The 13827-nt window shown below is 48.7% G+C and overlaps 1 protein-coding gene across 2 annotated transcripts in view; it reads left to right on the top strand.

Annotated features, from left to right (window-relative positions):
• MOV10L1 (Mov10 like RNA helicase 1) overlaps positions 1-13827 on the top strand; it is a 1432366-nt gene that overhangs the window by 1048556 nt on the left and 369983 nt on the right. For both annotated transcript variants that reach the window (XM_069627860.1, XM_069627861.1), the window contains one exon: positions 3721-3885. In XM_069627860.1, the coding sequence (XP_069483961.1) occupies positions 3721-3885 (165 nt within the window). The remainder of the gene's footprint in view (positions 1-3720; positions 3886-13827) is intronic.

Here is a 13827-nt window from a genome sequence, read left to right as displayed (position 1 = left end):
ACATTTTATAAACATATAAAAAACAGTAATTATACAAAAATAATCTTTTTGATTTTTTCAATTATGACATATCAATATTGTGTGTTCAAAAGAAAAATCAATATATTCCAAATACACAATTTCAAAGACCAGGCTCACCTATCACAATGCACTACCATTCATTCTCTCCCATTCTACATTCCATTCATGCTCTCTCTCTTCTCAATCTAACACTGCATTGTTATAATTCTACTGGGTTAAGATCTCTTGCTCAATACACCCATCTGTGTAGGGATAACTTTCACAGATTCCAGATGTCTACATGTGTTTCGGTTGTTCTAAAAACCGCTCTTAGGGTCTTCTCAGTGTAGCAACCTTCTTCAGGACAAATCGACAGCAAGGATTCTGTATGCCGTCTGTTCGGTAGGGTAAGCCCAGGTCTCTATAAAATGAATTTAAAAAATGTCTGTTTTGTGTCACCCCTCTCTTTATTTCATGATATAATTAATATCCGCACTGACTCTTTACTAGTCATAATCTGTCTCACCTGCACTTATTACTCGGCGCAGATGATTTCAGATGTTGGCGTCAGTCCATTTAGTTCGATGGGTCCTTGTTCCCCCACGGAACCACAACCTAAACATACACAATAGCCCAATTATTGACCATTCGGCAGATCATCTTGGTTGGAAGATATTCAATCATGCAAATGTCACGTGAACACCTACTTGGGACAATATGTCTATATTCTTGGCACGGTCCTCTTTTCAAAAAAGTCTGCAAATGGTGCTTCAAATTCAGCCAAATGTAACTCAATCGGGTCCAATTGCCTACAAACAATAAAAAGTAAACTAAATTGAATCACCAAGTGAAATATATCAACAATTAATTTCACCTCCATATTTGAAAAAATCCACTTAATCAAGCACCCGGTTCAGTTATGCGGATCCTTTCCCTTTTTTTTTTGGAATCTGCACACCTATCCTGACCTTTTCTCTACTCGGGGTACATTTGTTCAGTTTAATGTTCTATGTTTGCTTCAATGCTAGAGGTATCCTAAAACTAAACCTATTCACATATAGAGCAACAATGTCCCTGCTTCTTTTACATGGCGCATTAGTCCAGATGTTTATACCAATGTACTTATTTGAGATGCTACAAGTATCATGCAATCTTTTCAATTGCTATCTTTTAGTTACTGCTTTTGTACTAGCTCCACTATGTATAAATCCGCTCTGTGCGTACACCCACAGCTGCATGCCACATGCATGACACCTCCAATACTTGAGCGCTTTTACACGGATACACACGCAGTGTGCCTCTAAAGTGCTATAAACTGCTCGGCAGCCTCCCGCGACCTAAGCCAGGGCAGAGTGACGCTTTCCTTACCTCGTTATGGATAGTGGTTCCTCACAGTCGCTGGCGATCCTCTCGCGGCTCACTATTCTCACACTGTCACGTCCGTGTAAGTCAAAAAGACATAAACAACGGACTCACTGGTCTTTTGTAACCGCACGGCTAGTCAAAGAAAGGGGACTGTTACTGCTCCCTGCTTCATCCCACGCTACGAGGAAAGAAAAGGGAAATATTTTAGCGTTTTTATGGCAGGCCAAGATGTGGAGGGTTACATGTAGCATGTTCATTTTGCCTAAAGATAGGGGGAGGAGGGTGCAGTGGAATTCCAGATCTGGGAACGTACTATAAGGCAGTGCAGTTGAGGGCATTGGTTCCACACCGGAGGATGGATTCGCAGAAGCATTGGGTTTTCTTAAAAAATTAACAGATGAGGCCCTGTTACAGTAGGGGAGCGGCTGTGGGTTCCACGGAGAAAAATCCTGAGACGAATTAGGGAACACAGTATTCTGGGGGTACTGTGGGACTACTGCGGACAGCATCCGTAGATGAAGGGGCTTATGTCATGGCCATCCCTTCAGTTACCTGTGGGCACCCCCATTGAGAGATGAGTTGCTCAACCCATTGAGATTTCAGGAATGGTTTGAGGCAGGTTTTGAAAGGGTGGCCCAATTTGGGGTTAAGGGGAAACGTATTTCGATACAGGAGTTGGAGGTTGCCCTAGGGTTTGGTAAGCTTTCGTTTTTTGCTTATTTGCAATTGAAAGGGGTGGTGACGGTAGAGAAATGGAAAGACAGGATACATCATGGGTTGACACGGTAAGAAAAGATCTTGGTTACATGTTTGGGGTGTAGGGGCTTCATCTTAGCCCTTTATGGAGCACTGTTGCCGACAAGGGGCAAAAGTATTGAGAATATTAAGGTCAGATGGGAAGGGGGCCTGGAGATGGGGATAGATGAGGCACTATGGGGGGCAAAGTGTAGGGGGATGCATAAGACCTCTATTGCAAGTCAATTCAAGATGCACAAGATTAAGCTCTCGTATCAGTGGCAATACGAACCGGTGTGGTTGTCCAAAATGTTCCCAGGGATGGTTCCATTATGCTGGAGGGGGTGCAGTCATAGGGCAAATTATTGGCACATGTGGGGAACCTGTAGTTAGGTACATGCTTATTGGTGGGAAGTGTTGGCGTGCATCAGAGGAGTGGAGGGACCTGAACGGCTATGGGACCCGGTTCTGATATTGTTCGTATTGCCAGAAGAAGTGGGGTTGTGGAGGGCCCTTCCACACATGGTTCACTTTTTACTGTTGGCAGCTAAAGTTTGTTTGGTGATTGTTTGGAAAGAGAAAGACTTGCCTTCAGAGAGGGAATGGGTGAGCAAGGCTTCGGAAATATTCTCTATGGAGAACATTACGGCCCTATAACACGACCCACGGTCCTCAAAGGAAGGGGAATGGTTACCCTTCCTGTGCAAATATCGTAAAACAAGGGTGTAATATGGGAGGTTGGGCCTTAGTAGGCTATCAGGGGAGAAGGGGGCAAAGTTAGGATGCAACATACATAGTTTTATCACTCACTAGTGATAAATTGGTGGGAAATGGTATGTTGCGATTGTTGGGTGGCATGCACCTATGCTGGTTAGAAACATGGGGGCTGTGAAAACTGTTTTAGACATTTTGTTATATGGCCCCTGTTCCCTGAGGCGGCGGTGGGGGAGGCATGAGGGGAAGCGGGTGGGTGGCAGTAAGGGGGCTTTGGTACAGTAGTTAATGCATACATTATTTTAAACATTTTGGTGTTGTACAACAAATTGAAAAATTATGAATTTAAAAATAATAATAATATGGCTTCTGCTATTTGGTCTAGTGTTGCAGAGTCCTGGAAGCTAGGAAAGGGACTGACTATTGCATGCAAGGTGGATGTAGAATGTGTCCAAAGAGGCCTCCTTTTGATTTGGAATTGATCCGTAGCCAAAATCCAGAGCATTCGGGATATGGCAGTGAGATTAGGGCTCTGTACACAATAAGCTGCCTTTCAACCCAAAACTCCATGAGGCACACAAGTTAACATACACACTTTTATTAAGATCATGAATATATAATGCTCGTTATGGAAATATGTGCAAACATTGTTTTGTACGTTGGATAATGTGTTGTACTATTTGTCTGTGTATGGGCACCTTAGAATTGGGAGATAAGGATCTTGATGTATGTTTGTTGGTTAAATTCCAATAAAAGTATATAACAAAGCTAGCTTGCTTTTCTTAATATATTCTCAGCATTTCATAGCCTGAACCACGATAGTGTAAACCTTAGGACCTATATATGCATTTCGCTCTACTTCCAGTTACACATGTAACAAATATAAAATCTGTGCTTCGTTTGCAGATTGTGCTTGCTGGAGACCCACTTCAACTTGGACCGGTTATAAAGTCAAGACTTGCGGTTGCGTATGGATTGAAAGTATCATTTTTAGAGAGACTAATGTCTCGACCTCTGTACTCAAGAGATGAAACATCTTATGGTGCTTTTGGATCTTACAATCCTATGCTGGTAAGTTAACCAGCATCTTTCTGTTTTTTAAAAATGTTATTCATTAATTGCTTAAACTGTGAATAAACATATGCACATTTTCACGTGAAATGCTTAACTGTGAAGATTGCATCCCCTTTCTTACCACAGCCAATCTCCCTCCCCCACTACATCACACTCCCACTCTTCAAGCTTTGTTAACTCATAGAATCAAAGACCATCTAAAGGAGAGAAGTCATTAGAATTCAGAAAATTACACTGCAAGTCCATGTTACAATAAAAAGTAGGAACAGGTCCCCCTTCTTCCTCTCCCCTTGCACCTTTCCTCGACACTTGTAGACTTCATGGCATTGTCATAGATCCCCTGGGCACTTTGGAGAGGGACCAGAAGTGTCACATTCCCCTACCTGACCTTACTGTTAGATGATGGGGTTACCAAAGTGGCTGAGTACTGCCACAAGCCAGGTGATCCTTGGTCGATGGACAGTGTAGGGAGTATACATTGGCTACTACCAACATGCCATGTGAAGGCAGGGACTCATTGCAGCCTTAGAAGGTCCTGTCTCTTTAAGGGACTTGCTTACGGGGATAGTTCCACAGAGCTGGGAGCTACTTATCCTGAGGTGCCCCAGAGCGGGTGCAGAAAACACATCCAAAATGGTAGAACAACCTTTTAGTTGTCACAGTGGGGATGAAGTGGGACCCAAACTAAGACAGAGAGTTTGCCCCAATCATCTTACATGGACTCCCCTCGCGTTCGCCTAAGGCCTCTTCGTCTAAGGGGGATCGCCCCAGGGCTGCCCAGGATATTGCAAACAGAGAATAGAACGCTCATAGGGTGAGATTAACAAACCTTAAGCCCCACATCAACATTCTAAGCCAAACCCATGGGTGGGTCTATCAGCCAACTTTCATACCAGTTACTTAGGGAGACACACCTGGATTCAGTCAGGCTAGAGTGAGGTTGGAAGGCTGAGGCAGGGTCCTTTAAAAAGAAGGGGCTGTCGCAGAAGGATGTGCAAGTCTGGAGAAGGAGTTGCTTTTCAGATGGCTGGTGAGGAGTGCAAAAGGATATGGAGCAGGAGACCAGAGGCAAGAACCAGAAGGTTAGGAAGAGAAGGTCCCAGGATCCCGGGGTAACAGAGAAATAGGCTGGAGGAGAGTATCAGGTTTCTTGGGAAAGACAGGCCCAGCAGGCTGGGGAGAGGGAGACCCAGGAGGCTGGGATGAGAGTGACACAGTAGGCTGGGACGAAAGAGAACCAGGAGTTTAGGGAAAGAGACCCAAGAGTCTGGGGAGAGAGACCCAGGAGGGTGAGGGATGGTGGTGTACCCAAGAGGGTGTGTAAAGAGTGACCAAGGGCGATTAGGAGGGAGGGAGGGAGAGAGACAGGCCCTAGAGCCTGTAGTGCGAGAGACCCAGAAGGGATAGATAGAGGCTGGGATTAGGGAAAGAGAGACCCTTTAGATGTGGGGCTGGGGGAAGAGTGAGAACGACCAAAGGATGGAGACACTGAAGGTTTGGAAAAAAGAGAGAGAGACAGACCCAGGAGGCTGGGGAAAGGGAGTGATCTAGGAGGCTAGGGAAATGGAGGGAAAGGAACAGGCTGCTGGGGAGAGAAAGACAGAGGAAGCCGGGGAGTGAGAGCACCACAGGACTGGGGAGAGAGAGACCCAGAAAATTGAAAGGAAGAGCTGGAATAGTTACTTCTGGATATAGCAGATTTTAAGGAGATGGCTGTGGGAAAAGTTTAGAAGGAGCTTTTGCGAGGAATCATAGAAGAGAGAGCAAAGAAGCCAGCCCTTAACAGGGAGGTGTTCAGTAAGGAAAAGACTAAAGAGGAAGAATGTTTAGAGTGGAGAGGTGAAGCAGAGAATCATCACATGTAGAAGAGTGGAAGGAAAGATAGTTCCAGTGCTCCCGAAGAAGAGTAGAAGGAAACGAATTGAGAGAAGGTAGAACTGAAAGCCAGCGACTAGTGGAGGAGTGAACCTGATGTGAAAACCTGAGGCCATGCAAGAGAAGCACATTGAAGATCGAAAGAGAAGGAACAATACCAGGTCCCCCAGGAATGAACACATGGCGAGACGTTGAAGAGGAGATTTTGGGTGGCGAGGCTGTAAAACCATGGCCGTGAGGGAGGTGATGAGAGGCCTAGAGATTACCCTGTAAAGACCTTAGGGTGCAATCATGTCTTGCTGGCTCAAGCCATTAATTTAAGGCTGGCTCCAGCTGATTCTCTCTCCTTTCTATCCATACTTGGGGCCAGTCAGCTATCTTCCAAATAGGAATAAGTTTTCTGAAGCTTGTGGATCTGCTTAGAATCACATGTTGTGCATATAGTCCGACATCTAGTGGAAATCGCAGAGTATTGCATCTTTCTTTCAAAGATAGAAAGGGACGTCTACATGGGCATGACTGCAACACTATCCCTAACGTGACATCTAGTGTACCCAAAATACTTCACGCGTTGAGTGAAGTCCCACCAGATTGTTTTTTTCCACCAACCCAGTTGGTCGCTTATGCAGAGTTCATAAGAGTTTTTATTACTAAGTTCATTTCCACGACCTACGGTTGTCTAGTAAATTCGACTTCCTTCGACGATTGCTTCTTGGGTCTCCTGCCGACGACGACATCTACAACCGCTCGGCCACTGTTCAACTGCTCAATGACTGTCGACCACGTGGCCTTGGCCTTCCGGCCAAGCCCTTAAAGTAGGGAGAGTGGGGCGCTGGGTTTTATTCCTCTCTGAGAATGTATTTCATTCGCCCCTCTCTTTCTTGTCTTGGTTTGGCTGCCGCTAACCTCTGCTATGGAGAGGAATCCTTTTAAATTCTGCCCGTCGTGTAGTGGCAAATTTCCTTGGAAAGACACCCATCGCCGATGCAATCAGTGTCTTCCTCGAGACCACGACGAGCGCTCATGCAAGGCCTGTAAGCTCTTTCGAACGAAGACATTGAAAGACAGGCGGACTAAATGGTGGGCGGTCTTTGCTATGCAGGCCGAAATCCTTTCCCCCGTCGGCACCCTTGCTTCGGACGACAAGGAATCAGACGAATTGGAAGCCATCAACCTCTTAGCAGAGTCTGCATGCTCCCAGATGCCCGTCCCCGACAGACAGGCCGCCGGCACTGCAGTAGGGAAATCACACCCTGGTGACAAGGGCACCCACACACCATGTGTTCACAAGCACACAACCCCTAAGGCCTCTTCAACCGAGTCGTCGAAGAAGCGCTCAACGCCCACAGGACGATGAAATTTTCTACGGCACCTGCCGAACCTGGCATTTCGAGGTCCTCCACGCAACGACATTCGCGGCATGCATCTGGGCATCCTTCTGGAACGGGCATTCCCACAAATAAATCCTCTGTCGTCGACCCGCCACCCAAGGGTACACTAGCACTGAAGGACCCGGTGGAGTCGTCGACCACGACTGTGCCTTCAGGCATATTGAGACGCTCTATACATTCGTAGAAGCTTCCAGAAAGCCTTTCGGAAATGATTTTGGCGACCAAGGAGTACAAGGGCGCACCCCCTCTTGTTGAGAGGACTATTCTGAAGCCCTTCAGCCTCTCTCTAAGGCCTTGTAAGGAAAATCTCCCCCTTCTGGGCAGCCCTTCCCGCTTCCTGACCATTCAGCTTCTTCTCTCTGGACTAGGAAAAGCTTTGAGCAATACATGGAGAAAATGTCCCAGTTCGTTGACTTTTCTGACGACAAATATATTATACCCAAGAGACCTAGGGAAGTGGACTCTTGCCCCATCCCATCCCCTCCAGGTTGCAGAAATGCCCCGCTTCTGCACAGGGACACACGAAGACATCTTGCCTGTCCCAGATGACCCAATTCAGGAGGATTCTTATGAAGAGATTAACCCCTTTGATCAAGATCCAGCTGATCAGGACCCAGACTGGGACCAGGCAGAGGACCAGGGTCCTTGGCTTACACCAACACATATTGCTGACACAGACGCCATCTGTCTGGATCCCCCTTCTACTCCTCCACAAAGAGAGTTGTCACCTGTTGATGACCAGATGTGCTTCAACTCCAAGAGCAGCTGACCATTTTAGAATTGCAATGCACGAAGCCGCTCCGGACTCAGACTTCGTGGAGGATATCCTCAAGCCACTCCTTTACAGAATTCTATAAAGAAGCGCCTGGCCCCTTCTTTGCTGTGCACTCTCTCACACGGGCAATTAACCCCCGGGTACAGAAATGATTTCGCCCATCACCCTCTGATCTCCCTCTACATCAGGGTTCATGCCACACCAGACTCCTTGGTCGTTACGACCACTCGGAAGAGGGTCGGGGGTACCTCTGTCCTCATCAGAATCCCCTCCAGACAAGGAATGCAAGAAGCTTTACGCCCTGGGTAGGCGGTTCACCACCCCTGTGGCCTATTCCACAAGGATCACAAATAACACTGCACTCCTCGCATGTTACAGCGATGTCCAGTGGGGCCTAGTGCAGGATGGTCTTCAGGACATTCCAGACCCCACCCGATTACACCTGCTGGCAGTCGTGGCTGAAGACAGACGAGTAACACAAAACATACTGACAAACGCACAGGACTCGGCTGAGACTGCTGGTCGCACCCTCGCTCAGGGTACCCTGCTTAAAAGACATGCTTGGTAAAAGACACTGGGTTCAAACCTGAAACTCGGGCCTCTATAATTAACAAGCCAGTGTAGGATTCAAACTTTTTGGGGAAGGGCGCGCTGTTGAGCAGCCTGAAAATGGCTGCCTAGCTTCTGTGTTCCGTGGCCACCCGGTGCCGAATTTGCTATCAGCGGCTCTCGTTACTATCCTGCATTTAAACCCTCCATATTGTGCGGGGGACTCCCAGGGCTGCATACACGCCCATTTCTGAGGATGATCGGTGCCCCAAAGCCGCGCCACAACTGTTCTGCCTGCTCCTCCGCGTGGGCCCTGGTGCACATCCATTCTGGGCCAGGCCTCGCGTGGTGCACGCGCCGCGTGCGGGGTGCTGCTGCGAGCCTACATACCTGCTAGAGCTGCTGGTGCGGCGCTGGGGCGAACTGCCCGTGTATCTCCCTTGCTCCGCCTCTGCCCCCCGCCGCCTGTCGGGTGCTGTGTGGCCGGGGCCGTTTGCCGGTGTGCGGCCTCCTTCCCTGCCTGCGCATCCACCGTTGGAGCTCCTGCCCTTGGTGCGGCCATGCGCCGGTGCCAGAGGTGGCGCTGGCGTGACGGGCGGCCCGTGCCCTGTCCTGCCTCTGGGGCGTGAGGATTCAGGACCGGCCGCTGGCCCTACAGACCCTGACGAGCTTCGGCGGCCCCGCCGCGGCACCTTCCCATGCCGTACCGAGATCCACAATTACATAAAGGCAGGTGAGGAGCTGGGGGGGGGGGCCGCTTGCTGAGTCTTTACTGTAACCCCCCTCCCCCCTGCCGCCACAGTGCAAACATTTTGCCCCCTGGGGCCTGGGCCCGGCCGGCACCACATGGCCGGCGAACAATAACCCGCTCTCCAGCGGCGTTCCCACTCACGCCTGCAACGTAGCTTGGTTCCCCTGGAGGGGCCCTCCGGATCCCTCGCATACAGCGCTGCAGCTTCCAGGAGACACGTGCCTAACCATCAGCCCCCCTCCCACAGCTTCTCTTCACCCATCTACGGCAGCCGGATCCTTAACATCTCCGGTGGGGAACTGGGGGGACTACCTGCTGTGCCCTCTGCGGCCCACCCCACAGGGAGCTGGCACACTTCCTTCAATTGCTGACCTTGCGGCTCGTGCCTTGACCACCATCTCCGCTGTGAAAGCTACAGACACTGCTTCTTTCTCTCCTCACAGCTCGCACACCTGCGCCTGCATGCCTACCTCACCTACGTGAGGCCCTCGGGGCCCTGGCTTTCTGTGTCGCCAAGACTATGCACTCCATCTACTGAGCTGTGAGCTTAACCTGGGGCCAGCCCACAACATTGCAGGCGATCTCTGGAGGGATATGTGTTGAGCCACGCACCTTATCCCCACTGCGCACCCAGGATCCCAGCAGCGCGGGGTCCCCTTCCGTCTGCCTGCCTGCCTTATCAGTTCTGCTTGAGGCCCCCACTGTCAATACCAGTGGACTAATAACGAACCCACCGCCCGGCAACTCACCTGACACCAGATATCTGGCAGGGCCCTCGTCTCTGCACCGGTGCCCATTATAGTTTGCACCATGTGCTGCCTGGAGAAGTGATCACAGAGGGTGCTTGCTTCTTTCAAACACACATACTGCACCTCTTTGCGTCGCCCCGCACAGCCATCTGCCCACAGCATGTCGAACAGATCACTGGGTGCTAACAAGGTTGGAGCCCCATAGACACATACAACAAACCAACACCAGAGCCGAGTGCCAGGCTCCTCCTCGAACCACGATGACACAGACTCGCCGTCAGACCCCCCCTCAACCTGATCTGACGGCGATGATGGAATCCATGGTGAAAAACATTGCCTCATTCCATGAGAAGCTTGACATCAACGTCAATGTGGCCTCTTTGAGAACTAAGCTGGATCAACATGGTACTCTGATAACTGAGGCGGAAACCAGGATTGGGGCCAATGAAGACAGGGTGCTTGCCCTACAAAATACGGTCACGGAGTTGGTGCGCGATATGAAACACGCCAAGGCCAAGTGTGACGACTTAGAGTCTAGATCACGGAGTGTTAGGGAGAATTCTCTGTTTAGGCTGAATTTCCCTACCTAGTGAGTCCCCCAGCAGCTTTGCTGGATTTCTGGGGTTTAATTTTTTCCTCCTGCCAAGAGTGAGACTCTTTTACCCTCACTCTTGGACATGTTGAAGTGTGTTTTCTTGGTTAAACCTTGTGTTGAATGGGCTATGGGGTCTTTTACTCCATAGGGCCTCATGTATTTTTGTGATGTGGGTCACACAGCACCCTCTGTGCCGTGACCCAGGGGTGTCCTAGGGACTCCCCAACATAGACTCCATACCCTGGGACTGACTACTGTCTCCCAGGGCATGTAAAGTCACCAAAGACTTTGCTAGTCTTGGATCCTGAACAGAACCAGTACAAACCATCATATTGTGGACGTACTGGCTGGGGCAATTCGATTGCCCCAGGGTCTGTTAGTCGAGGGGGCACGTCTCCGTCCCCCCTGATCGAGTTTTGGCTGGTGGCAGTGGAAACTACTTTTTATATTCGACCGCGAATATTTCCCTATGGGATTTCCCATTGTTTTAGGCTAACACATTTAATTATTTATTTACGGTAGCCTTAAACATACCGCCGGTTTATATAATTATTTTTATAACTCCGGTTGGGACTTTTTGCCAAAACTTGATTCTAAAATGGCGTTGGTGTTCGCCTCTGTAACTCTGACCCAAAGTGGAGCCCTTTGTTCCACTTTTGGCGGGCTTCTCCACAGAAGCCCTCCAAAGTGGTGCCACTCTGTCTGGGGTACTTAGGAGGGGTGGAGGGGGATTTAGGCACCCTGGACTGAGTTACCTTGGTAACTCAAGTCGCACTCCGTCCTGATTGGCCCAAGTGGTGAGCCGCCCGGCTCACCACTTAGCATGTTTGAGTGACAGCTAGGCTGGGTGAATGGGGGTTTGCTGCATAAAAGCAGGGCTTTGGGGACTGGGACTTCAGAAGTCGCCACAGGACCAAGAATCCGACGAGGGAAGAGCTGGGCCGACCTGCTTCGACGACACCACCCGGTGGAGCCCTGCTGAACCGTCTCACCACTTTTTTCCCGACGACCGAGGAGAACTCTTAACGGAGTGGCTCCTTCCCTTGACTGGTGGGGACAACCAGTTTTCGCCTTCTTTCCGTTCCTTTGAGGTATCTCGTGGCCGCCTTGCCTGTGCCAAGCACCCCGGCATCCGGAATACCACACTTTACCCCCATACCGCGAAAGTCGGTACCAACCCTTTAACCGGAGGACTCCGCGGCTGGTTTCTTCCCGGGCAGTGCTACGACCTTTCTCTTCTGCTCTTCAGCGAGATATTCTTCTCCCCTGACCGACGTCGAGCCTTGCTGTCACTGCCTGGAACAACTGCCCCCGCTGGAGGATCCTTTCCGCTTAAGGTACTGTGTTCCGCCTGGCTTCCCTTGCTACCGACTGTACGGGGTAGATTTAGCCCCCGGCTTTCGAACCTGGGAGTGCCTGGGACACTTTGGCTAAACTTTCTAAGCCACTCTAAACTCTTTTTGACTCTTTGCAAGACTTTGAATCTCTAACTAACAGTGTGATCTTGGGCACATTTTCGCTCCGGCTACTCTAAGAGTGGGCCCTGCCTAGTGACTTTTGCTCACCTGTGACTTTAGTCTTCTTTAAAGCCTATTGCAAGTGTTCTGGACCTTAGAGTGGTGTGTCTAACCTATTCCTGCTTTTTCTCTCCCTTTCTTGGAAACTACTAGAGTGTCATCTAACGATAAGCACTCACCTCTGTTTTAATTAAGTGGTGTTAACCTAGAGTTGTCTAGATAGGAGAAAGGATTGAATTTACTTTCATTATAACTGTGTTGAAGTGTTTTTACTATATTTTTGCTAGAGTGTTTTTAACTTATGTGTATTTTAAATAAAATACTATATTCTTTTGAAACCAAGCTCTGGTCAGTGTTTGCTTGTGCTATTGGGTTTTGGTACATATTGTGTATACTTTGCATACTGCCTAACTCTTCTTGAGAGAAGTCTGACTGCTCAGCCACAGCTACCAGGTAAATCTGGGTGGTACAGACTGCTACCAAAGGGGTTTACTGCTCTACCTGTAGTCTTAAATCTTTTGCAGTGTTCCCCAAGGGAACTGCACAGGTTTCTGCCTAACACTGGTGTACAGCGGTGGGATTTGTATTGAGTATACATTTTATTGTGCTTTAGATACCTTAGTGCAACTAACCACAAAGCTTAGCACTGAAAAAGTAAAACCTCTAACATGTCAGTTATAGAAAGCTATAGTCAAGAGTCCCTTGCAGCCAAAACTGCTGATTGTTTAAGAGTGCTCTGTAAACATAAGGATCTCCTGACTAAGGGCAAGAAAATGGAGCTGATTGAAAGATTGTTAGCTAACCAAAGTCTGGGTGATGGTTCAGAGGAACCTACCACTCCAGCAACTGTAGATGACAGTGTTGAAGTTAACATGGAGCAAAATGTTGATGTTTCTGAGGAAGAGTCAGAAGAGGAGGGTGAGGCTGTTGTAACTGTCCCCCCTAGGCCTCTGCCTGCTCTACCTGCTGTGCCTACTGGACTTTTACCAGGTCCCACATTTAGTCCTCAGTACTTTGAACTGGAGAAAATGAAGCTAGAATTGGAGTATAAGAAACTTAATGCTCAAACTGACAAAGAACTAAGGCTAAGGGAAATGGAGCTCAAGTATGACTTAGAAATGAAGAAATTATCTGTTGAGAATGTTTCTCTCTCTGGCTCCTCTAGAAGTTCCAGTCCTAAAAGACCCCGGATGCCTAAAGAATTGGTTGGTATGTATGAGCCTAAGTTGGATGTGTTGGATTGGTTGTCTCTGTTTGAATATAATCATGGGCTCCAGAACATCACAGGAAATGACTTACTCACCTGGTTGTTCTCTAGGCTTCCCCCTGTTGCAACTGATGTGGTAATGGAGATGGGGGAGGAGGATAGGAAGGACTATGAATGTGTGAAACTAGCTTTGATAGCTAGGTTTGGGAAGACCCCTTCCCAGTATCTTAAGAGGTTTAGGAACCTCAAAAAGCATGATGGTACCCCTTGGGCTACCTGGGTGAGTGAATGTTTGAAAAACTTAGAGGGATGGATTAAGGGTTACAAGGTGAACACTTATGAAGGTATGAAGAATTTGTTTATGTTGGAGACTATTTATGATGCCTGCTCTCCTGAGCTCAGACAACACTTGGCTGATTCCAAGGAATTAGATTCCCGGAAGCTGGCTAGGGCTGCTGACTTGTGGGTTGCCAACAGGGCCACTCACAAGGATTCTGGGGTAACTCAGAAGAAGGATGGGGAGAAACAGC

This window comes from Ambystoma mexicanum, chromosome 12, assembly GCF_040938575.1.
Source record: "Ambystoma mexicanum isolate Mex_15411 chromosome 12, UKY_AmexF1_1, whole genome shotgun sequence".
Taxonomy (NCBI): Eukaryota; Metazoa; Chordata; class Amphibia; order Caudata; family Ambystomatidae; genus Ambystoma; species Ambystoma mexicanum.
Note: the sequence above shows the minus strand (reverse complement) of the source record. Positions and strands in the feature narration are given on the sequence as shown.